This window comes from Mirounga leonina, unplaced genomic scaffold (genome assembly GCF_011800145.1).
Source record: "Mirounga leonina isolate KUSES-001 unplaced genomic scaffold, KU_Mleo_1.0 Mir_174, whole genome shotgun sequence".
NCBI classification, from domain to species: Eukaryota; Metazoa; Chordata; class Mammalia; order Carnivora; family Phocidae; genus Mirounga; species Mirounga leonina.
In genome coordinates, this window is record NW_023270451.1 from 58759491 (window position 1) to 58786734 (window position 27244).

The 27244-nt window shown below is 36.7% G+C and overlaps 1 protein-coding gene across 1 annotated transcript in view; it reads left to right on the plus strand.

Annotated features, from left to right (window-relative positions):
- CFTR (CF transmembrane conductance regulator) overlaps window positions 1-27244 on the plus strand; it is a 165066-nt gene that overhangs the window by 113723 nt on the left and 24099 nt on the right. Inside the window, exons 18-20 of the mRNA XM_035020298.1 lie at window positions 830-1057; window positions 3668-3768; window positions 17662-17916. Coding sequence (XP_034876189.1) covers window positions 830-1057; window positions 3668-3768; window positions 17662-17916 — 584 coding nt within the window. The remainder of the gene's footprint in view (window positions 1-829; window positions 1058-3667; window positions 3769-17661; window positions 17917-27244) is intronic.

Consider the following 27244-nt stretch of genomic DNA (forward strand, 5'->3'; position numbering starts at 1 on the left):
TATTTGTGTGTCTCTATCTTTCACCTACTTTTCCCATTTATTCCCCTACTTTTAAACTCTTGCATTATGTAACAATGGCTTTTAAGAACGTGTATGCAAAAGAGCAGAGTAAATTACAAAGCGCACGTAGACTGTGTTTGTAAATGACCACGGGACTTCATTTTGGTTTTAAAACAAGTGTATGGTCTTATGAGGGTTGGAGTATAGGATATTCATACATAATATACATAATTATATAAATTAAATTTTAAAATGATAGTGCTACTATTACTAAAGATTTGTCTAGGTTCCCAAACAATGCTGATAAAACTTTTCAGATACCTTTCCTTTTCTCTTGGGGGCTACCTTTCTGTGTGCCCCCAAGCACTGCTTGAGCTGTTTGGGAAGCACATTTTTCAGTAACAGCTTTGCTGCCCGTGTATTTTCAGGGTTAAATATCCAGGGTGTTTCTATTGAAGGTTATTATCTAAATGAAGTCACATAAACTTAAATAAATTGTCTTAAAACATTTTCTCTCAGCAGTGATTAATTTAGGATTAGCTAGGGAAAAAAGCGCCCAGTGGTAGCCAAGAAATATGAATAAGACATGGCATTGATTTTATAATAAGTTCCGATCCATGGTGGCCAAGTAACAAAGGAGTCTAATTCGTTAAAAAAATAACAGATGGCATCTATTCAAAGTACGGCACCAGGATGAAAAACCTCTAACCAATGACATTTGGTGTATGATCACTCTTTCTTAAGCTAATCTTTTTCAGGTACCTATTAGTGAGAATTTGCATTATGTCGTTACATCATTTGCATTGTTTTCTACGGGAATATTTCGCAGGCAGGAGTCCAATTTTCACTCATCTTGTTACAAGCTTAAAAGGACTATGGACACTTCGGGCCTTTGGACGTCAGCCTTACTTCGAAACTTTGTTTCACAAGGCTCTGAACTTACATACTGCCAACTGGTTCTTGTACTTGTCCACTCTGCGCTGGTTCCAAATGAGAATGGAAATGATCTTTGTCATATTCTTCATTGCTGTTACCTTCATTTCCGTTTTAACAACAGGTAACATGAACTTGTTAACTATCTGACCATTTAATTTAAAACTTTGTCAACCCCAAAATGCTACATTTTTATTGGTTGTACATTTTAGATATCTTTAAATAGATTTCAGGGGGAGTTTATTAATCTAAAAATTCATTTATTGTGGAACAAATGATTTCTTTGAATGAGAGCTGTATTATCTTAGCTTTACGGTTTGAAAAACAGACACAGAGAGTGTCAGATAACAAATCTGTGATTGAAAGAGAAAAATCATCTTTTGATTCTCATATTGGTAAAGAATCCTGGCATCAAAAATTACAGATTTCATTTATTTAAGAGCTCTCTGAGACGGGGGAAAGAAACAGCCCTGTTTATACACATAGACACACAAAATCCCCCTCCCTGGTAAATTTGTTTCTTTTTACCACCAGTTGTGCAATTCATTATCCTACTGTGAATTTTCCGCAATGAAAAAACTACCATAGAAGTGAAGTAACTTAGATAGAAGTACCATATTCTTAAGATAGAAGTGTCCTGAATTTTAAGGTCTTTGGCTGAAAACCACAAAACCTTTCACCGTAAGTATAATGAAAATCTATATGGACAAAGGAGTTCTTCGAAGTTAAGAAGCTGAATTACTGAGATAGAAGTGTTGAAATAGCTTACACACGTGACAGTGGGCACGGATTCAGAGCACTTGCCAAAGCCGAGGGATCGTTTGGTTGTTAGGAATAGAATCCTGCTCCGACAGAAAGAACATAGGCTCTGGTCACAGGAGGGTCCCGTGGAGGCCAGGGTGGGAGGCACGCTGGGTCTCCGGAGGGAATGGAGAAGGTGTGTGTGGAGTGAGACTCAGCTCTTCTCATCTCTGGAGGCCGGATGCTGCCTGAGTGCAATCCTCTGTGGCTGCTTGCTGCATTTCTCTCTCTCTCTCTGAAGCCTGGTTTTCCAGGTGAACCCTTGAGTTAACAGAAGCGTTCCTCTGTCCAGTTACAGAGTACTGGAGAGAACAGAAAACAGGCTCACCTTGGCTGCTCAAGGGAAGTGGGGTCCCCACATTCATTGTTCTCTCAGCTCGTGTGGTGGGAAAGGACTCTGCGATGAATATAAGTGAGTGGGCAAATGAACTAAATCCTTAGCAGTACAGTCAAGTTTCTCATTAGGTTCAGAATTAAAAATTTTTTCCTTTAAGTTATTTGAAACAGGATCGAAGAGGGCTGAATGAACAAAGATTTGTTCACAGTGTGTCATGTGCTATAAAATAGTGGTTAAGGATCTGATTGAATCCTGATACACTAGGGCTGGTAGTCAAAGCATTGACAGATCACTTTAGTTCAGGACCTGTTGGTCAAATCTGATTCTCAGCCAGAGTGAGTGTTTTGCCACACGATGAATACCAATCCTGCCTCTCTTGGTCTTTGGCCATGGTAACTTGTACATATTAATTAGCTTCTCTAAGGCCCTCATTTTCCCCATATTGTAAGTATATATAATAATAGTACCTATCCTATAGTTTGTAGTGAGTATTAAATGTGATAATTTGTGCAAAACAATATAGTGCCTGGTCCCTAGTAAATACCCATAAATCTTCTTTATTATTGTTATTATTAAGATTTTATCTTTCATCTTAACCTTCAGAATGAGTAATGTACTGACAAATCTTACCTATTTAGAATAAACAGTTTAGTATGAATAAATCTAATAGATCTTACCTATTTAGAATAAACAGTTTAGTATGAAAAGCACATGCCTACTGTGTATGGTTTGTCTTCTGTCAGAGGAAATGTGGAAGAAAAAATTTCAATCAATAAGAATAGGACAAATTACTTCTCCCAATTTTGGAACCCAGTGGCAATCTTATCCTGCATTACAGTTGCCAGGACTGACTCTCAACAGAGACTTGATAACCTAAAGTTTTAAGAACTTTCCTGTTAGAAAATTTTTATGGCCATAAATTAGTGGTCCCCTCCAGCCCTGAAAACTATTTATTCTAATTAAACACTTAAGTATTGTTCATCCTGGGCGAACTAGTCATTTTTTTTTTTTAAAACATAAAAGGCAGTTTTCTCCCTTTCTCAATGGCAGACCCATGAGTTTAGACTTCCTCATGAAACCCTAAGTCCACTTTCTCCCCCAAAGCATCTGATTAGCGAGAAAGTCCTCCTCACAAAGGCAGGAGACATATCTGAACATCTAATGGATGCTGCTCAAACAACCTTTCTCCTGCTTTTGACTTCTTTGGGGAGGAGTTCATCGAGACTCAGAAGTTTTTGCATTGCCCATTGTAGTCTTTGAAGGTATTATTACTTACAGAGGAGTAGTAGAAGAGATGACCATGGTATTTACCCCACACCACCAGCCCCTTCAATATCTGAAGCTTTTTTTTTTTTAAGGGGCAACTCTTTTCTAATAGTCACTCTTTAATTAAAAACATCAGTTGAATACTTAACTATATGCAGGATATTATTACTAGTGGTAGATACTGTGGTGAACTGAGATGAAACGTGGTTCAAATTAGCACAGAATTGGAATGTAACTTTAACATGACGTATGCCCTAGGAGCAGCATAAAGTGGTTCACAGAAGAGAGAAATAACATAAAGCCTGTTTATATCTTTTTTCCTACCTGTAGGTGAAGGACAAGGAACACTTGGTATTATTTTAACGTTAGCCATGAATATCATGGGTACATTGCAATGGGCTGTAAACTCCAGCATAGATGTGGACAGCTTGGTAAGTAATTATTATTTTTTAACCTTCATGAAAAATTTGGACAAACCAAAAAGCATGGGTAATGACATAAGGGACAACTACAGACCCAACCCCCAGCTTAAGGAGTAAAACATCACAAATAATTCGAAGGCTACTATGTGTCTCTCATTAGACCCATATCTCTTCCTTCCTCCACGTAGAAAGCCACAGTCAAGATCTAGTGCTGCAGTGAAAAATCTTTGCCGAGGATTTTTGTAGGACAGATACACAGGAGTGTCATTACTGGGTTACAGAATTCACTCACATTTGTCTTTACCAGATGGTGCCCAATTGTTCTCAAATATCTTGTATCAATTTATACTCCCATCAAGAGAGGGTAAGAATTCTCATCAGTCCATAGCTTCAGCAATACTTAAGGTTGTCAGACCTTTTAATTTTGGCAATCAGATGGATGTGAAGTGATTACTAAGCAAATAGGGCTGCTTAATACATATTTATTGACTTTATGGGGTCCTCTTCTGTTAATTGCTTGTTTCTGTCAATTGCCTATTTTTCTAGTAGGCTGAGGTTTTTCTTAATTCATGAGAGTTTATGAATTCTGGGTTGTCAGTTCTGTATATTTTAAACATGGTTCTTTAGTCAGTGGCTTAACTTATAGTGTCTTCTGATGAAAAGAAACTTTTAAGTTTAATGAAGTTAATCTTTTCCTTTATGTTTTGGTATCTTGTTTAAGAAACCCTTTCCTATCTTGGATTTTCCAGTATATCAGTGTTACACTTTTCATAGTATCCTTTTTTAAAAAATTTTTAAATTTCCAGTCTTTAGTGATATCTCCTTTCTCATTCCTAGAGTGTTTCTTTTTGCTTTCTCTCTCTCTCTCTTTTTTTTTTTTGGATCAATATTCCCACGCATTTATATACTTTATTAGTGTGTACAAAGACCATGTTTTGGTTTTGTTGTTCCTCTTGTCTTGGTTCTCTGGAATGCAGAGCCTGCAGTAGTATATAACTGAGTGAATACTGTGTCAGGGGCACAAATCCCATGGCAGCAAGAGTGAGAGATGAAAGGAAGAAAGATAGATTTCCCACTTTCCGTTAAAAAAATACATGATTTTCAAGAATAGCTTCATCATCAACTTTGATTAGTCTGCCTGGAATAGTGTACTTAAAATCAGTCATCCATTACTGCGTTTGCAGAAGGGCTAGAGAGACCCAGGTTGAGAAGGACTGTATTTATAACACTGTCCTTACACTTTTTGCATAAGTTCCTTCTCCATTCTCCTAATAAGTCCCATGGTCCCAGAATGCACATGTTCATTCAGCTGTGAAAATTTTATAACCAATTCCTATCAGAACAGATATCCTCATGGGATGCCTGGGTGGCTCAGTCGGTTAAGTGGCAGGCTCTTGATTTTGACTCAGGTCATGATCTCAGGATCAAGAGATTGAGCCCTGTGTTGGGCTCCGCCCTGAGGGCTTGTCACTCTCCCTGCTCCTCCTACTGTTTGCATGCTCTCTCTCTCAAATAAGTAAATAAATAAAAATCTTTTTTTAAAAAAAGAACAAATATCATCATAAAATAATATCTGTAGGGAAAAAAACGAAACTTTTCATGCCCTCTTCCTGCCCATGTGTCCTAATATTTAAGCAAAGCATTTTAATAATTCATTGAAATGTAATTTAACCCTAACATGATTTATAGTAGGGTTTCTCTCTTTTCCTTTAACATTATTTTTTGGGAGGTTGGCCAACTTTTTCAGTGGCTTCATTTATCTCCTCACTTAACTCTTAACGTTTTTGGGGTTGGGTCTCATAAATGTACTTAGAGATGTTTCTGTTGGAAAATAGCAGGAGAAGAGTAAATCAGTATTCTGCTTACATTTATTTAATTTTTTTATTCAAACTTTCTACAACTTTGCCTTTACAATAAAAATCCTCATGTACTTCACTTCTTTATCTAAAAATATCTCTTTAGGGCGCCTGGGTGGCTCAGTTGGTTAAGCGACTGCCTTCGGCTCAGGTCATGATCCTGGAGTCCCTGGATCGAGTCCCGCATTGGGCTCCCTGCTCAGCGGGAAGCCTGCTTCTCCCTCTCCCACTCCCCCTGCTTGTGTTCCCTCTCTCGCTGTGTCTTTCTCTGTCAAATAAATAAATAAAATCTTTAAAAATAAAAAAATAAAAAAAATATCTCTTTACCTTGTATATGCACAGTTCCTTTGCTGTATTAATTTTCTTGGTTTATGAAACAACCTCTATACATTTGATGTTGAAACCGTTGTCTGGTACATTTCAATTCTGCATGTCCAATCTCCATTAAAGTTTAGTGTAAAAAAAAAAAAGTTTTTTTAAGGTATGTTGACCTCTCTAAGTTTTTCACATGAGCATCCTGAGCTTCATAACCCTGTGCTTTGACATTGTGTCTTTGATCTTCTGGCATAAAAGAATCTTTGCAAAGAACTATTATGTTATAATACAGCCTATGAAAAGTATCAATATTTGCATTTGATCTCATTTTAAAAAGTCATGTTCTTTTGTTTGAATATCAAAGTGATCACGTTAGTTTTCATTTCCCTGCCAAATAGCATAAGCGGTCTTTCCTCGACCCTTGTGGACATTCATCTAGTTATAAATTCCCATCATACTGCTTTTACCTATACCCCGACTAAAATTGTATAGTAACCTCTTTATTTTCACCTGGCGTGTGTTGCGGGTAGGAGGGGAGGATAGCTATGCCCTCAAATTTCACATCTATATAATGTTAACACTGAAGGTCCTGTGACCTCTGAAGGAAAAATTCACTGTGTTCTCATGTTACATTACTGAGTCTTAACTGAATTTAGATCTGAGTTTAAATGCAGTAAAGAGGGTGTTTTTTTTGATATACACTTCCAGTTTTCCAGTGCAGAGCTACTCAGGAAAAAAACTATCTTTAGACTTAGAAAGTATATTTCATTTACCTCTCTGGCCTAGTTTAGACATGAGCAAAGAATCAAACATAAAGAGAACTATGAAGTTATAAAAATGGCAATATGACTTTTCTTTTACTGCTCATCAGTTCCTTACACCCAGGTGCCTGGCTTTTATTAGCTTTCAACCAGTAAGGGTAATATTTGAATGATAACACTTCCTCATTGTTACTTCATGTCACTTTGTATTTGTAACTGACTGCACATCTCAGTTATCAGCACTCAAAGCTGACCAAAAACGCTTTGATTACATTTTCCTAATAAATTCCTTATTATATTCCCTAAGATAGTTCTTTCCCAACTTCTTATCTTTTCTTGGGAGCACCAGTAATTCCAGCCCCTGCACTCTCAGCCCATGATCTTGCTACATACTTCATAGAAAGAACCAGATGCAACTAGCAAGAATTTCCTTGTTTCTCTCCACCAATTGCACCAGCCTACTTCACCTCTCTTCATCTGCCTTACCTTCCCTCTGTGTCTTTGTTCCTATTTAAAGACCAGTAATATGCAATTAACTGCTCTTTGTGGGACCTCTGTCCCCATCATAAAACTACCTTCCCTTGATGTCTAACTTGCATCTCTTGTCTTTGATCTATTTATAGCACAACTTCTTGAAAGAGAGCCCTTCTCCATTTCCTCCTTCCCATTCTTGCCACAGCCTACTTCACTTTGTTTGCATCAGCCCCATGACTCATGACTAACATCTTGCCAGAGCCAATGTCCTTGTCTCCCTTACCCTCTCAGCAGTACTTAACGCCAGGGACAAATCCTTGATACTTTCTTCTCTCACTACCATGATGCGCCTCCCGCCTGTCTCTGCTACCTCTCAGGTTCCTCCTTAGTTCTCTCTGCTGGCCCCTCCTCTTCTTACAGATCTCTGAACATTAGCTGTGTTCCAGCCCTCTTCTATCTGTCTTCTCTCTAGTTACTAGCATCTAACTCCATGCTATAGAAACCATCTCTCAATCACTCATTCATATCTCTAGTTTAGACCATTCCCCTGCTCTCTGAAGATACACTACCAACGTGACCCCTCTCTATGTTTAGAAAGCACAGTGATAAGAATGTCTTCCAGTAAACTTGACATCTTGGGGCCTAAGTTATTGTCTAGAATCTCCTCAAAATACCACATGGGGTATCAGGAGACCATTAAAAGGGAACAAAGCTTCTATTCTACCTACTCATTTGTCTGGCTATATATAGAAGTTTGGAATAAAAATCATCTGAACATTGTCACCTTATGAATGATATAGTTTAGTAGGTTGTGAATCACCCCAGAAATTTAAAAAATAGTAAAATTACCAGAGAGTCAAATTTAATAATTCCTACTGGAAACCCCCATTATAGGGAATTTCCAATTATTTTAGTTGATATCATGATGTTTTAAACACTGTTATTTCAAATTCACTCTTCATTTTAACATGAATTGTGTATATGCCTTTCTATTTACTTCACTTGTGTATTTTATACCATTCTGTAGATGGGTTGAAAAAAGAAGTGTTAATTCCTTTTAACTCCATACCTCAAGTACTATATGAATTACAGTTGTTATTGCTAAAGCTATTATTTTAATTTTTTTTTTTTTTTAAGATTTTATTTATTCATTTGAGAGTGAGAGAGTGAGTGAGAGAGAGCTCAGGTCAGGGGAGGGGCGAGGGAGAGGGAGAAGCAGACTCCCTGCTGAGTAGGGAGCCCAAACCAGGGCTGGATCCCAGGGCCCTGAGATGATGACCTGAACCGAAGGCAGATGCTTGCTTAAACAACTGAGCCACCCAGGCGCCCCAGTTTTTTGTATTCTTAACAAATCTCTCTACTAATTTATTTTTTTTTGGATTCACAAGATGCCTGCATTTTTAGTATGTAAAGCTTCTCTTTGTCCTATTGTTAGCTCCGTAAGCATTATGTATCTTAAACAGGCAATGTATATACCTATATTTCTGCCTCTGTGAATGAATGAAAATTAAATAAATAAGAGTTAGAATGGGTGCAGAGGTGATGTTTCAAACTTAGCAATATCAAGCCATCTGGTGACTGGTAGATTACCTACACTCAAAGTCTGAATATGAGGCAATTGACAATTCATGTATTTTTCAGGACTGTTTACCACTTAGTGAGCACAACTAAAAGATCTGAGCATGTGAATAGTATCCTGCTTCCTTAATTCTCTAACTACCTCAGCAGATAAGACATGCCTGTTGTACTCTGTGTTCCTAATAAGACAAGAGGAAGGAAGCCACCAGGATGAGCAGGGAAGACCAAGTATCTGCAGGGCTCACATTTAGATTCCAGTTATGAGGCTCCAGAAAGTTCTTGCAAGAGTGATGCAATCTGAGAAGAGTTTTCTGTCAATAGAAACTCCCTCTGTTTCTCCTTTATCCTTTTATTGCCTGTGTTTATTTTGGATTCCAGTAAAGATCAAGCGAGACCGATGATATGGTGACCAACAAAAGAATGAGAAAAGGGGAACCTGGCTTCTCTTCTTTGCTCCTGGTGCCTAATTCTCTTGTATTGAAAGCAGTTTTTGCTCTAAGAATTTGAGGGGAGGATTCAGTCATCCTATTTTTTTCCCCTTTCAGTAGTCTCTTAGTCATATCTTTCTTTGTTTTTCTGTTCTCATGAGGCTTTGTGGCATGTTTTCCATTCATGACATCTGTCTCAAGACTTCTTTTCATCCAAAGATTTTCTTTCTATCCTGCAGGCTTTTCTACTCTGCATTCCACTCTTGCTTTATTGCCAAGATGTTGTGTGGCCTTAGGCAGGTCATCATCCCCCTGAGGGCTTCACTTCTCTCTTTGTAAAAGGTAACAGTTTGGTTAGAAATTTTCTAAGGTCTATGTTAGCTCTGATACTCTCTTCTGAATCTTTTTCATATGAAAGATTTCACATCTTGATTGGCATGTATGTAGGCATTATTACAGACACCCACAGGAATCAGACCTATCTGCCACCATCCCTGATGGCTAAAGTCCAGGGATTAAGTCATTTACCACTGCATTTGTCAGAGCAGAACAAAGAACTGAATTAGGTGTTACTAGAGCCAACAGAGAAAGTGCCATTGAGATGTTCTAGAGTCTTGAATTAGTAGGAGAGGCTTATGAGAGCCATAAAGGATTGCTGGAGTGTTGGAAAATTTAGAAAATTTGTTGAGCTTTGTGCCTGTCACTTTAACTTCCTGGGTTTAGGTTTTTTCATTTGTACCAAGAATGAAAGGATTAAATCAGATGTTTTCAACCTCAACAGCACATGAGGAAATTTTGCAAAAATATAGATTACTCAGGGTCCTGTAAGATCAATTAAATCAGTTCTCTTGGTCAGGGGGAGGGTGACTGGGCATGATGTCTGTATTTTTAAAAGTGTTCCAGGTGATTCTAATGTGTATCTTGACTTGTGAATCACTGGATTAGACGATCTCTAACATTCATTTTAGCTCTGATGTTTTGTATGTGTCATAGCAGGGGGTCAGCAAACATTTTCTATAAAGGGTGAGATAGTTACTATTTTCAGCTTTGTGAGCTATATGGTCTCTATGGCAACTCTTCAATTCAGCCTTTGTAGGGCAAAGCTAATGTGAACAATTGGGTGTGGCTGGATTTGGCCATTGGGCCATAGTTTTGCGGTCTATGGAATAAAATTTACTTTGGAATTGATGGACCACCAGCAAATCATTTTGCCCTATATGTTAACTAATATATCTACAGTACATATAAAGGATGACACTTAATAACAGTACTTTGGGGAAGCCAAAATATTTCAAAATTAAGATGCTTAGAGAAAATCTTATTAAAATTGTATAAACCTTGAAAAAATATTTTGATATGATACTTTAGACCCCTCTTCTTGAGATTTTCTTTGAAATACTTTTAATGGATACCGCATGGACCCAATTTTATTCATCAAGCACTTGCTGATGGCCTTTGGTCATTGCTTTTAAAATACAATAATTGCTTTTATAAAATAATAATATCAGAGTTTGAGTAGTAGTTTCAGTAAGTGATGTGAGATTTTTCAAATTAAAGGGTAAATTTGAGAGTTTTTCCTGCCTGTTGGCACACTTAGTACCATGATTACTAACGTTCTTAATTACTGAAAATAGGCACCAACGTATTTGATACTCTGTGTTTCTTAGGTTATGCCATTTGTCGTTAACTGTAATAGATTTTCTTTCTCTTATGTTAAGAACACCATTTCTATTACTTCTTGCAGTCAGAAAAAGTAACCTTGATTTGCCATGTGATTTGCCACAGGTTGGCAATAAACAATTTGTGTAGATAGCAGGCTATAATAATTTGCAAAGAATTAGAGTGTATAGTACACTGTAAGTAGCTCACTTATTCTGTTAATAATTTATAGCAATACAGCCCTTGACTGACTTTTTAAATGCCTAGGAGCATAAGTGATAGACATAGAAAGATAGACCAAAGTTTCAGGAATATGTTTTTGGCAGAGAATTTGTTTTCATGATAACCATTATCTCAAGTCTCTGTGCATGGCCTAAAGATTATGCCAATGACTGTAATGTGTCTTTGGGTTGCAGGTCCATGTTAGTGAGTCCTGAAAAACATTTCATTTGGACCTAGTAGGAAGGATCTATGGTTTCAAAACTTCCTTTTATATACTTCATGGTTTGAAAATTTCTCTTGTAAAATGTGTGAAGTTTTTCACCCTGTATCAATTTTGCAGATGATTGTCTTCATATTTATTTCTTGTAATCTCCCTATAACAACCAGTTATGAATTCTCTGTGTTGCCCACCAGATGTCGGGCGTATGAAATATATTTTCCATTATCATTGCTCTTCTGGTATTAAGCATATAGTTTAGATGGTCATGCATAATTTTGATGCCCTGTGTTCTACACAACCAAAAGGATAAAAGGAAATAGAGCAAATATTTTTGCGGAGGAGGGGAGTCTGGCTTTCTGACTAACTCTAGAAAAGGTCTATAAGCCTTTTCTTCCCTCATTGTCAACAGAGAGGGAAAAGGAAAATCAGAAATCACTTTTTTTTTTTTTCACTGAACATATTGCTTATAAAGTAAGGTCGAGATAAGTCTGTGGAGCTTTTTTTTTCTTAAGACCATCACATTCCCTAAAGACTTTGTTCTCCTGATGCTTAGATTAGAAACTTCAGAAGTTATTATAAAGATAATAAGATTCAGTGTTAAAGATTGACTCAGGAGAATTTTTGGAGCATAGTAAATTTAAATAACAAAACCAGAAATTAATTAATTAATTATATTATTTTTTAGCAAAACCAGAAATTTATTTTTTAATTTTATTTTATTATGTTATGTTAGTCACCATACAACACGTCATTAAAAACCAGAAATTTAAAGCAGCTGATTCTCAAGTAAAAAATCCCACCTCATTTTGGCTAAACTTGAATTTCATAGAAGTCTGTACAGATTATGTCAGGTTTTCCACTTCACATGAAGAGTAGGTTGAGCATCTCACGCCTAAGACTCATTTTGCCTTCATCGTTTATTTCTCAAAGTCTAAGACAAATGCTCTCACCTAAGCTGGTGACAGCTACTTTGAGACTTTCCTGTAAGGGGGCCAGGTAGAGCTGCCCCTCATTCCTCCTCAGGAAACCCCTTCACTGTGCAGGAAGACGCAGCTCGTCCTCACAGTCTACAGTCACTCTGAGAATTGCCAAATCTGAATTTCCATCCAGTGGCACGGTGGTTTTTACATATCACCTGAGAATGTTAATAGACATTCTAAATTAGAAAAAGGAGTAAGTGAAAATAAAAAGCTCAGTTGAAAACAGGTAGATGAGACTAAAAATAGTTTGGTATGTTGCCACTTCCTTCAAATCCAAATAGCAATATCTGTTTCCAGACTGAGAAGCTGAGAGGTACAGTGGCAGACTCGATTGCCTGCTGAGGGACTCAGCGCTGTCATTCACCTTCCAGCAGATGAGGTAGAACAATGGAGTCACTCATCCTTAACAAAGATTTATTAAGGGACTGCTCGGTGCTAAGCCCTAGATGGGGAGGATAGAACAAGGAATGCTTTGAATAAGGTTACTATATAGGCAACATGGGCTTAACATGAAGCCCTGTGGAGTATCCTATCAGCTTCAGGTCCTCCTCTTGCATGGACACCTTCGGAGGCCCTATACTTAATTCTAAATGCATAATTTTGATGCTTTCACATAAGAAGAGACCCTTCAATTATTTAAGCTTTAGGTTCCGCCAAACTGGGTTCCATCCCTGGTCAGCCATGAATCTTCGGCAATGAAATCAAGTATATAAGAAATGACTCTACTTTTGCTATAGTTGAATTTATTTTCTGTTTGAACACATGTGCTGCTGAGTGCAAGAAGCAATTCTAACTTCTGAATGGAGTTTACAGAATGCCAACACACTGAGGGGAGGTAGCATTTGGCCCTAGGTTGCCCCTTGTCTGTGCTGTCTCTGAGGCACTGATGTTGCTCTTTGACCTGGAGGTGTATGGTCCAGGAAGACTGCATTTTTGTTCTTCTGATCTTGATTGTGAGCTCTTCTTTGACGAGCTCTCTCTCAACTTCCTCCATGCCCAAGACATGGAAGACCCTGAGGGACCAAAGGATTGGGATTTGGCTTTCCTCTAGCACCACTCTGGAAATACAGGGGAATCTGAAGCTATCTGGGTCTAGACATGCCAAGCACCCATGCCCACTCTACTGCTTCCATGCTATGCCACATACTGGAAGTTTCTCTAAGGCATGCCTCATTCCTGGGCTCCACCTTGATATTGAGGCATAGGCCTTCTATGTTCCAAAAATCCCTCAAATCTACTCAAGGATAGAACTAGAGTTTGGTTGCAAGGCAGGACTCCTTTTTAAAGGAACTGGTGTCTAAGTCCTCTTGTTCCTGCCATTCATGAGTCAGATTGTGGGGTGAGGAGAGGAGCTGTTTCTCATCCATCATAAATTCATCTATGGCTACTGTTTTTGCATAAACACTGTGCTTTGAGTCTTTCAAGCTTTGGTTTTTGAAACTTAACAGCCAATATTCATGTGGCTCAAAATTTTCAAACTATCCATCTCTGGTTCCAAAAGCCAATTTTTGAAACTAGAAAGACCAAAATTGATTTTTTTTTTTGCTCTGGTTCTGTTGTGGCTCCTCCTTGAAAAAGCAGTGGAAGTAGAATGTGTCAATTGGAGGGCCTGTGAGGTACAAGGAATTAGTAACTTATTATCTGGCCACATCATCTATTCAGTAATGGCATTTCAGTGGTTGCAAAATTGGTCATAAAGCAGGTGTCTGCACTAGCTACCTTTTCTTCCCATCAGAAAATGTCCTGACCTGCTGAACTGAATGAGTGTCTGCTCGAATGCTGTGCATGAGGGTCCATTGTTTTTTTTTTTTTTTTTTAAAGATTTTATTTATTTGACAGAGAGAGAGAGACACAGTGAGAGAGGGAACACAAGCAGGGGGAGTGGGAGAGGGAGAAGCAGGCTTCCCGCTGATCAGGGAGCCCGATGCGGGGCTCGATCCCAGGACCCCAGGATCATGACCTGAGCCGAAGGCAGGCGCTTAACCAACTGAGCCACCCAGGCGCCCATGAGTGTCCATTGTTAAGATGAACTTGTTCTTGGTCAGGGATATTTGACTATGCTGTGGGTAACTATAATAGCCTGTCTTGGGGTCACTTTAAGCAACTAGACTATATGAAAGATGATGAGTTGAAAATTTCATTTTCTAAATTTGATAGGTATATTCTATTTACTACATTTGACATTAGAAGTTCTAGATTCACCCTCAGTGGTAAGCCTCACTAATGGAGTATGTAATTTGCTATACTCTTCACAACTCCTTATGCAAAAAAATTGTATACATTTCAGTGCTGCCAAAATAATGGTTTTAAATGTCATTTTCTAATAGTACTACATATAATTTTGAGTAGTTTAGATAGCAATATTTAAGTGTTTTGCTTACTGTTTGGAAGTATTAAAATATAAAGGATTTTTTTTTATATGGTGTCTTTCTTGATGTACTAAAGCACTTAAAAGACTAGTTTAGAATTCTTCACAGCATCGACATGCAGAAATGTCAACAGACTTTTTATTTCATAAAATTAAGCTTCATTTCTGCATTTCTCTCAATCATTTCAAGAGTGTAATATTATTCTTATGCAGGATAAATACAATAAAATATTTTAAATGCATTTTTTTTTAGATTTTATTTATTTATTTGACAGAGAGAGAGAGAACACAAGCAGGGGGAGCAGCAGAGGGAGAGGGAGAAGCAGGCTCCCCGCTCAGCAAAGAACCTGACGTGGGGCTCGATCCCAGGACCCTGGGATCATGACCTAAACCAAAGGCAGCTGCTTAACCAACTGAGCCACCCAGGTGCCCCTTAAATGAGCTATTTCTCTGGCAGTTCCATCTCAATGGTAGTTACAATTCTAACTGATCTTCCAGACCTTATATAGGCTAGCAGCTCACTAGGAAAATTAATTACGATGAAACGGAAGAGTATACTTTAATTCAAAGTTAATAAAAAAATAACTGAATCAGGATTTAACAACCTCTGAAAGTCACCCATAATTTGCAATTGAAATTATTATGTGTGGGAGCCACTCTAGAGTTATTTATAATGGATGTGGGCTTTGGATATTTCACTTCCAATAACAATGGGTTTGGTTTAAAAGGATTCTCCTCTTGAATCTTGAAAAATTATTGAAAATGATATGAAGATATTTTCAAGATGAAAAAAATGAAGCAACAATTTCTAGATGGAAGAATTTCACAAACAGCAAGCTTGATCAGTAGCATGTGAAACAGGCAATACAATTACATTTGCTAAGATTGGAATATTTAACATTCAATTAAGGATCAGTATTTAAATTCCTCTGATTTGTCTACCAATAATTCCACAGTAAAGATGAAAAAAATTTCTCATTTCATGTTCTGATAAGGAAAAATAGCAATAATAGAAGCAAATGCCTCGAATACATTTATTCCCATCTTTTTTTTTTTTTTGGCAAAAGAAATCATTTCCAATAATCTAACCCTTAACTATAAATAAGGTTATAAATTAACATTGTAAAGGAGAGGGTTGAATTCTTTTTCTCTCTCTCTCTTTCTTTTTTTTTTATTTTTATTTTTTAAGATTTTATTTATTTATTTAAGAGAGCACAAGCCAGGGGAGAGACAGAGGGAGAGGGAGAAGCAGACTCCCTGCCAAGCAGGGAGCCTGACATGGGACTTGATCTCAGACTCCAAGATCACTACCTGAGCTGAAAGGCAGACACTTAAACACATGGGACTCAATCCCAGGACTCCAGGATCATGACCCCAGCTGAAGGCAGACACTTAATCGACCGAGCCACGCAGGCACCCCGAGAGGGTTGAATTCTTGACCAAAGTCCCTGCTCGCTGGAAAGCCTGCTTCTCCCTCTCCCACTCCCCCTGCTTGTGTTCCTGCTCTCGCTGTGTCTCTCTCTGTCAAATAAATAAATAAAATCTTTAAAAAAAAAAATTACTTTTCAGACGGGGCGCCTGGGTGACTCAGTCATTAAGCATCTGCCTTTGGCTGGGGTCATGATCCCAGGGTCCTGGGATTGAGCCCTGCATGGGGCTCCCTACTCCGTGGGGGCCTGCTTCTCCCTCTCCCTCTGCTGCTCCCCCTGCTTGTGCTCCCTCTCTCGCTGTGTCTCTCTGTCAAATAAATAAATAAAATCTTAAAAAAAAAAAATTACTTTTAAGACAAAAAAAAAAAAGCAATAAATTTCCTTCCAGTAAGGTAAAAACTCCTGGGCATGGCTGAGCCATCAAGGATTATCTATCAAAAATAGGAATTGAGTGAATTCAAAGTCTTCAACTCTTTCTTGTTATTCATTTACTGATTCGTATATATATGTAATCATTCACATATTCATTCCTTTATTCCTTTATGAATTTTTCAAATATTTATTAAGTGCCTATTATTTGCATGACTATTTTTAAAATTATATTCCAAATTACAATAAATCATAACTATCCAGAAGAATATGGCCTTGTTAAAAAATTTAAGCAACTTTGAAAAATAGTTGAGCTCTTTTATTTCTGTATACATTAAAGATATACTTTATTAAATGTTACATGAATAGATTTATAGAGCAACCGTGTATTTAATTTCAAATACAACTTTTATATGCAGTGACATTTTACAATGTCAGCAATGGAAGTTGGTCTGTAAGTAATTTAATATAAAAATGTAATTATTTAATGATTACATAATTACAGATATAGAACAATGACTTAATATAGAACAATGACTTAAATTTGAAGATTATTGTAATCTTGTTTGAAGATTATTGTTTATCATTAATTTGAAGATTACTGATTTGAAGTAATTACTAACAAGATTACTAATCTTGTTTGAAGATTATTAATTTGTTTATAATTAATTTGAAGATTACTAATTTGTTTGAAGGTTATTAATATAGAACAATGACTTAAATTTGTTTGAAGATTATTGTGAAGTCATTCAAAATTTACTAAGCTTCACTTGCCACCCAGTTGACATACAGAATTGTAGACAGTTTTTCAGGCAGTTTGAGAGAAAGGTGAGAATCTTCAGTAGTGGTTTTGAAGCATGGAACGTTTTATTATAATATACCAGTTGTACAACAGTGTGCAGTGTTGCTCATAGTTGAAGAAAAAATTTCCCCTTGACATCATCTATTCCTGTGAGTATAATTTGGCCATCTATGTGTGGCTTGCATAACTGAGAATTAAATGATCACAAAAACAAACAAGTCAATACAGAGCCCATTTATATAAATCCTAGTTAATTCTCTTTGGTTAAGCTTTTAATTATATCCAATTATTTCCTGTTCATTGAAAAACCTCCTGATAAATAACCAGGTGACGATGAGCAGCGTCACATCTTACATATTATTTTTTTAAGGAAACATCACACTCATTAGGACATTGCCTGCAGTTATTAAACAAACAAACAAAATATTATTTCATTTCAGATGCGATCTGTAAGCCGAGTCTTCAAGTTTATTGACATGCCAACAGAAGAAAGTAAACCACCCACCAAGTCATTCAGACCATCCAAGGATGCCCAGCTCTCAAAAGTTTTGATTACTGAGAATCGTCATGTGAGAGATGATAACATCTGGCCCTCAGGGGGTCAAATGACTGTCAAAGACCTCACAGCAAAGTATATAGATGGTGGGAATGCCATATTAGAGAACATTTCCTTCTCAATAAGTCCTGGCCAGAGGGTGAGATTTAAATATTCCTTGCTTTGTTTGACCTGTGTTTAGTTAAGTAAATCTCAGGAGCCTCAAGCAATGTTTTGGTAAATTCCATTGGTAACAATATTATTGTAGACTAGGGCCAATATTGAATATACATATTTCAAGTTATTAATTATAAAGCCATTATTTTTTCATATGATATTTATTTTGCCGAGGACAGAAACGATATAGTTGGTTCATTTTGAGTGTAATTCTACTTGTAGAGTATTTAATCAATTGCTAGGTTACTAACTAAAAGAAGCTGTTAAATAAACCAAAATTATAAAATATTTTAGATTTTGCATGTTGAAACTGTCTTCCATTTCAGGTAAGAGAAATATTTTGTTTATCTAATTTCTTCATGAATTTTACCTAATTTATACTCTGTCAAACAAGTGGTACTTTTTTTCTTAGCTTAGTTCAGTTTGTTTGTTTGGAATTCTAATCAAGGTATGGATTATTTAGATTTTTTTCCCAATAATTTACCAAACAAAAGTTGTTTACCAAGCAACAATTTTATTGTTTAATAAGCAAAAATAACCATGCATTATTTTGAAGTGGTCCTTATAGATCTCAGCCCTGGGCTGAATACATGGATGGTATTCAGATACACCAATTCTGGAATTGATTCTTGGAGAAAGGGACAGTTATTCTCCCTATATTTCATGTTCTAGAAATGTGGTGTTATATTTTATATTTCAAATCTCTTATTCTGGGCTGCTCCATAAATCTAGACATGATTATTATATTCCTTTGATTGCTTTATTTTTTAAAATTGAGATAACATACTATAGAGCCACTTCTTATGAAAACTGAATTTTAAAACTTTCTCTCTTTGTGGTTTAATTTCAAATAGAGATTTTTTTTTTTTTACCACTGAGCTAATGGTCAGTAAACTTTGTTAGGCCACCATCACTGTCACCAATATAGCAACAGACTATTATCACTTACTTTGGCCCATCGGTTTAGGAATATTTCATAATTTGATGCATTGGAAAAAATTCTATTAAAGAAATATAGGGTGAGCAAAAATGTTACCATGCTAAATGGCTTGAAATGGCACAGCAGAAATTTTGACTCTTCTTTTTTAAGATTTTATTTATTTTTGAGAGAAAGAGAGAGAGACAGAGAGAGAAATCACAAGTAGGCAGAGTGGCAGGCAGAGGGAGAGAGAGAAGCAGGCTCCCCACTGAGCAGGGAGCCCAATGCGGGACTCGATCCCAGGAGCCTGGGATCATGATCCCAGCTGAAGGCAGACGCTTAACCGACTGAGCCACCCAGGCTCTTCTTTTTAATCTTAAAGTTAGGGTAAATAAATTCACATACTACTAAAATTACCTCTTACTATGTTTTTGCTCATCAAGAATGGGATTTGTTTTTTTTTTTCTTTTTTTGTGAGAAAACAGTTTTTTTAATTTTAAATTTTTATTTTGATTCCAGTTAGTTAACATACAGTGTTAGATTAGTTTTAGTTGTATAATATAGTGATTCAACAGTTCCATACAACACCCGGTGCTCATCACAAGTGTTCTCTTTAATCCCCATTACCTGTTTAACCCATCCCCCAGCCCACCTCTTCTCTGATAACCATCAGTTTGTTCTCTATAATTAAGAGTCTTCTTAATTTGTCTCTTTTTTTTTCTCTTTGCTCATTTCTTTTGTTTCTTAAATTCCACATATGAGTGAAATCATATGGTATTTGTCTTTCTCTGACTTACTTTGCTTAGCATTATACTCTAGCTCCATCCATGTCAGTGCAAATGGCAAGATTTCATTCTTTTTCATGGTTAAAAAATATTCCATTACACACACACACACATATTTATAGATAACATCTTCTTCATATATTCATCAATCAGTGGACACTTGGGCTGCTACCATATCTTGGCTATTGTAGATAATGCTCCTATAAACATATGTGTGCATGTATCCCTTTGAATTAGTATTTCTGTATTCTTTGGGTAAATACCTAGTAGTGTGATTGCCAGATTATAGGGTAGTTCTATTTTTAACTTTCTGAGGACCTCCATACTGTTTTCCACAGTGGCTGTACCAATTTACATTCCCACCAATAGTGCAAAACTGTGCATTGTTTGTATTTCTGTGGTGTTGGTTGTTATTTCTCCTCTCTCATTTGTGATTTTAGAGAGCAGTTTTAAATCAGCATAAATGGAAAGACTAGGATTTAGATTAAATTTATCCCTTATTATTAGAATGAGGTTGTTTACATTGTTAAAGTTATGCTTTGGAACTATGTAAAATTAATTATTTGCTTTTGGTCCTTTTGTTATGTGAGAAAACACATAATTAAGTATTCTCTTTTGCTTTGCACATAAGTGAATGCCACAGGCAGTTGAGAATGTCCTTGAGACCACCATGATAGATTCCAAAAGTGATGTCAGGTTACAAACAATAGCAGCAAATAGGTTGATATAAACCAGAGTGAAAAGCCCTGGTAAATTATTTCCTTTCCCTCCTCCTGACATCCTCCCAACCCTTTGCTTTACTGATGCTCAATTGCCCACTAAATTAAATTCAACCAAGTCCTAGTAGAGTGACAGATTTGCAGAGTCCTCATTTCTGTAGGTAGTTTCCTTGATGTGGGAGTAAATAATAAGAGCTGCTGTGAAATGAGGAAGAAGCAGTATGGTTAGGCATTTCGTGTTCTCTGAACCTTTATATAGAAAATAGGCCATATGTGTTCAGTAACTATTCTTTGCAAGGAATGGTAGGTGCTTTGGGGGAATTGAAAATTACTTACATAAGGCTGTGGATCTTGCCATTCAAAGAGGGAAACTAATGTTTATCAAGTCCTTATCATGTCCTAAGCACTGTTTAAAGACATTTATTTGCTATCACATTTAATCTTATCATAATTTCAAAGGTAGATATTATTACCTCTTTTGTGCAGTGGAAGAAACTGAAGTTCACTTAAGTGAGTGAGTTAGCAGGGATCTTAAACCCAGATCTGTCTGACTTTAAAGTTCTTTTTCACCTGCTTTCCTTAAAAGTAGAAAAAGAAGGAGCCAAAGGATAGAGGGAGAAAGAGAGAAAAGAAGAGATATTTGTCCAAGAAGATGGCCATCTAAAGGGGGAAATGCAAGATCCAGTAAGAACTGAGGTGGATCACTGTGAAGTTAACAAAGCTTAAATTTCAGAGACGTTTACTTGCCTGAGCCCCTTCCAAGGCCCTGTACTTAATATTTTATTTCTAATTTTGAAATCTTTATTCCTGGAAAGAACTCCTCCATACTGTATAAGCTTTAGATTCCAAAAAACCTTGTTATACCCTTGAATAAAAGATAAAATGCTAAGGTAAGGAGGAAGCAGTTAGTATCAGTTGGCTGGGAGTTAGGCTATTCAGGGAAAGTTTTCCACAGGAAGTGGCATTTAGAGGGAGACTTTGAGACTTTGTATTTGAACAAGCAAAGGTGAGTGAAAAAGGGTGCTATAGGCAGAGGGAACAATACAAGGCATGGGGCATGTACAGAAAACAATGACTGGTTTGGTCAGATTGGTGGATCCAGAAAGGATAAAATAGAAGACAAGATTGGAGCAAGATGATAGAAATTATGAATCTTGGGAGCTGAAGTAATAAAGGAAGTTGAAAACTCAGAGAATCCTACCCAGTTTTGCTACTAAGTGGTCTTTGGTCATCTTCAAGAGAGCAGTGGTTCTCTAAAGTTGGTTCCCTGGATCAGGATCATCTACATCACTTGAGAACTTGTGAGAAATGCATATTCTTGAGCCCCACTCAACCCTACTGAATAAAAACTCTGTATGTGGAGGCAGTGGTCTGTATCACTGATACATGCCCTTTCAAGTTTAAGAGCCCAATTTAAGACAGTCATTAGGTGTAGAGAAATGAGGGTAGAAGTCCAACTGTAAAGGGTTAGGGAATGGGTGAGTACTGAAATGAGGATTTATGTAGAACAACAATATTGGTGGTGGGAAAGAGATAGCAAGAACACCTGCCTAAGAGGATGGCTACATGGAGGGATTTTGCCTTTGTCCTGTAGAGATTTTGTGTGTTTTTTTTTGTTTTATTTTGTTTGTTTTTTGAGACAGAAGGAAAGCAGATAACTGGAGTTAAAGAGAAAGATGAGGGCGCCTGGGTGGCTCAGTCGTTAAGCGTCTGCCTTCGGTTCAGGTCATGATCCCAGGGTCCTGGGATCGAGTCCCACATTGGGCTCCCTGCTCTGCGGGAAGCCTGCTTCTCCCTCTCCCCCTCCCCCTGCTTGTGTTCCTGCTCTCGCTATGTCTCTCTCTCTGTCAAAAAAATAAATAAAATCTTTAAAAAAAAAAAAAAGAGAAAGATGAGTAAAGAGCTGGAGAACTGAAGGTGTTCATATTATACAGCCTTGATCTTTTAAGTCAATTATAAGTCAAAGTCATGGGAATTGAGTAGTGTCAGTCCTGTAACTTTGTTCTTCTCCTTCAGTATTACGTTGGTTATTCAGGGTCTTTGCATCTCCATATAAACTTTAGAATCAGTTTGTCAGACCCACAGAATAACTTGCTGAGATTTTGACTGGGATCGCATTGAATCTATAGATCAAGTTGGGAGGAACTGGTATCTTGACAATACTGAAACTTCGTTTTCATGAACATGGACCATCTCTCCATTTGCTTAATTTTTCTTTGATTTCATTGATCAGAGTATTGTGGTTTTCCTCATCTAGATCTTGTATATATTTCTTTATGTTTATATCCAAGTATTTTGTTTTGGGAAAGCTAATATAAATGGTAATATGTTTTTAATTTCAAATTCCACTTGTTCATTGCTGGTATTTAGGAAAGCAATTGACTTTTGTATATTAACCGTGTATCCTACAACTTCGCTATAATCACTTATTAGTTCCAGGAGTTTCATTGCTGATTCTTCTAGATTTTCTACATATATAATAATGTCATCTGTGAACAAAGACAGTTTTATTTCTTTTTTCCCAATCTGTATGCTTTTTATTTCCTTTCTGGTCTTAATGTGTTAGCTAGAATTTCCAGTATAATGTGGAAAAGGAGTTACAAGAAAGGACATCCTTGCCTTGTTCCTGACCTTAGCAGGAAGTCTTTGAGTTTCTCACCCTTACGTATGATGTTAACTATAGGGTTATTATAGATATCTTTATCAAGTTAAGGAAGTTCCCCTCTATTCCTAGTTTGCCGAGAGTTTTTATCAGGAATTAGCATTGAAACTTGTCAAAAGAATTCTGCATCTATTGTTACAATCGTGATTTTTTTTCCTAGTTTAGCCCACTGATAGAATAGATTATATTAATTCAATTTTTTATTTTTTATTTTATTTTATTTATTTATTTTTAAAGAGTTTTATTTATTTATTTGAGAGAGAGAGAATGAGAGACAGAGAGCACGAGAAGGAAGAGGGCAGAGGGAGAAGCAGACCCCCTGCTGAGCAGGGAGCCCGATGCGGGACTCGATCCAGGGACTCCAGGATCATGACCTGAGCCGAAGGCAGTCGCTCAACCAACTGAGCCACCCAGGCGCCCCTCAATTTTTAATTTTGAACCAACCTTGTGTATCTGGAATTAATCCCACTTGGTCTTGGTATATATAATCTCTTTATACATTGTTGGATTTGATTTGCTAGTAACTTGCTGAAGATTTTTGGTTCTATGTTCATGAGAAATGTTGGTCTCTAATATCTTTGCCTGGTCTAGGTATTCTGTTAATGTTGGCCTCATAGAATATTTAGGAAGCATTCCCTCTGCTTCTATCTCCTGGAAGAAGTAGAGGATTGGTAGAATTTCTACTTTAAATATTTGGTAGAATTCACCAGCGAATCTATCTGGACCTGGAGATTTCTGAATTGGAAGGTTGTTAATTATTGATACAATTTCTTTAAAAGATATATGCCTATTTAGATTGTCCATTTCTTCTTGTATGAGCTTTGGAAGACTTATCTTTTGAGGAATTGGTCCATTTCATCTAGATTGTTAAATTGGTGGGCATATAGTTATTTATCGTATTCTTTTATTCTCTTACCATGGGATATGTAGTGATGTCTACTCTTGCAATTCTAATATTAGTAATTTATGTCACCTCTCTTATTTTCTTAGTTAGCCTGGCTAGAAGCTTATTAATTTTATTGATCTTTTCTAAGAACCAACTTTCATTGATTTTTCTCTACTGATTTCCTATTTTCAATTAGGTGATTCTCCTCTAATTTTTATTATTTCTCTTCTGTTTCCTTTCAATTTAATTTACTCTTCTTTTTCTAGTTTCCTATGGTAGAAACTTAGACTATTGATTTTAGATATGTCTTTTCTAATATATGCATCTAATGCTATAAATTTTCCTCTGTACTGCTTTCACTGCATGCCACAGGATGGTTAATGTGAGCTGGAGTTGGGTATTTTCATTCCCTAGATCAAGTGAGTTCTAATAAAAAACCCAGTAGGTTACAGTCTCATAAAATAATTTCTCTTAAGGGAGGCCTTGTGAAGAACAAAATTCTTTAGTGCTCTGGAGTATTGCAAAATTTAAATTTAAAAATGAACAGGTGTTAGAAGACTTGATTTTTCAGTTTGGTCAGCTTTTTACTTGTTAGGACAGAGTGATAACATTCAAGTTCCTTATATTTTGGAATATAAGAAGAACAGAAACAGAAGTCCTGTTTTTTATCTTTTCATCCCTTTACCTAGCACATTGCCTAGCTTACTATATGTTAAATATGAATGAATGAATAACTTATACCTACTTCTAGGTCATATGATTGATTAGTGTAGGAATTGATTGTTAAGATGTTATTCTGAGCAGCTCTCTTAAGATTGTTGTTTATACTGCCTTGCCCTTAGAACCTATAACAGCATCTTGCAATCTATAACAAAATGCCCCAAACATACTTCTTGCATGCTAAATTAAGAAGAAGACTCAAATTCAGTGTATTATTTTGATTATCCAAAATCCTGCAAGATCAGCTCTGGTCTAATTCATCTTCTTGAAAAAAAAATAAAGCATTTGAAAAGGACTCAAGTGGGCATTTCTTGTTTAATTTTTAATGGATTTCAGCATTCTTGATTAGATGGTGTGCCTGAGTCCATTTGGGCTGTTGTAACAAGATATCATAGGCTGGGTGGCTTATAAACAACAGAAATTTATTTTTCACAATTCTGGAGTGTGGGAAGTCCAAGATCATGGTGCCAGTAGATTCATTGTCTGGTAAGAACCCACTTCCTCATAGATGCTTGTCTTGTCATTGTAACCTCACATGGTGAAAGAGGTGAGGGAGCTTTCTGGGGTTTCTTTATAAGGGCATTAATCTCATTCATGAGGGTTCCGCCCTTATGACCTAATCACCTCCCAAAGGCCAACATATGAATTTGGGGGAGACACAAATATTCAGTTCATAGCATGGTGAGGGATTTTAAAAATCAGTATTTTATGCAAAAAAGTTATTCAGTTTTCATATTAAAACACTTTGTCCATAACAATTATTTTAGGGAAGAGATGTCTCTTTATCTTCTTTGCTCTTAATTTAGGCCTTTACTTCACGGAATCTGCATTTTAAATTTTATTTTTAGTGCATGAGAAATAGGGCAAGATTTTCACAACTTTTACTTAAAAAAAAAACCCTATTTTTTCTTTTTAACCTCAAATAGTTGTTTTCTTAAAAGCTTTTGATTTTTTTTGCCTGAATTTTAATATCCAGATTACCTTCCCCCAGTGGAATATCTCTTCCTTTTTCCCTTTTCTTTTCCTCTCAAATGCAGACTGGGATTCTAATATGGAGCCAGGTCCTTCATGATAAATGTAGACTTAACCAAATGCGCTAGGTGGTAAATTGTGTCTGTCACAGTACTGGACAGTCCTCTGATTAAATAGATATTTAATTCAAGGTCTATTCTTTTGGGTGAGCTTGCTGCCTTCTTTGTTTGTAGTCTCTTCAAAATCCTGAGATGCCAGAAGCAATTCAAACAGTATCAAGGGTTCGGATCATAGCAGCATAAGCACTTACATGTCTCTTTGACTCGTTAAACATATATGGCATCCTGTCTTGATAAAAATTGGTATTTAATAGCTGAATCATTCTGTAATTTATCTTGGAGTTATGAGGAGCATATTCTCAAGAACTTACTATGTTAAGAATTATGATTCGTTAATGATAAGTATATAAAAGTTACAGTTGTTATCACTTTGGAGATCTAAATTTCATTTTATTTGGTATCTTGATTTGTGGAGACCACAGAAGATGAAAAATAATTATAGCAGGTTTCAGTCTGTTGCAATACGAAAATAGTGAATCAGGCACTCAAAAGAATGTACTGAGACTGTTCTATTCATGGTACAGTGCAATTACAGCTATCATCAAATTCAACACTGTTTAGCTGTCCACATAATATTTTGATTTATCTTGATCCAAAATTCTCAGAAAGGAAGTTCAGTGAAGTTACTAGAAATCACTGACTTGGAATTAGGATATACCTTAAAAGCTCATTTGCGGGAAGTACTCTGGCCTTATTCAACAGATCACTGAGAAGCCTGGAAAAACAAATCCCGGAAAAGAATTATTATGTGCCAATTATATAAACAAGAAGACTTTGTTAGGTATGAACCAATAAGATTCCTTGCTGTTAAAACATGTCAGACACAGTGCAATATCAGCAGTTCAATAATATAGAAGAACCAGAGATTAGCTACAAAACTTTAAAGCTAAACAAAAGATTTACCGATTGCCTCTCAATTTAGTCTTATACCAAGAAAAAAACTGAGTTCTCGAAGACTTTCAGTATTTGCTTCTTGAAAAGGAACATGGTCATTTATCCTAGTTATTAGAACCCTGGCTAATGATATAGAGGTTTGGACTCAAGGTACTTTTTATTAAAATTTTGTGATATGACTTTATTATTTTTTATCTATTTTTTTAAAGTTTTAAATTTAAATTCCAGTTAATTAATATACAGTGTGATATTAGTTTCAGGTGCACATATAGTAATTCAACACTTCCATACAATACCCGGTGCTCATCACAAGGGCACTCCTTAATCCCCATCACCTAATTCACCCATCTCCCCACCCACCTCCCCTCCGGTAACCATCAGTTTGTTCTCTGTAGTTAAGAGTCTGTTTCTTGGGGCGCCTGGGTGGCTCAGTCGTTAAGCGTCTGCCTTTGGCTCAGGTCATGATCCCAGGGTCCTGGGATCGAGTCCCACATCCGGCTCCCTGCTCAGCGGGAAGCCTGCTTCTCCCTCTCCCACTCCCCCTGCTTGTGTTCCCTCTCTTGCTGTCTCTCTCTCTGTCAAATAAATAAATCTTCAAAAAAAAAAAAAAAGGAGTCTGTTTCTTGGTTTGCCCC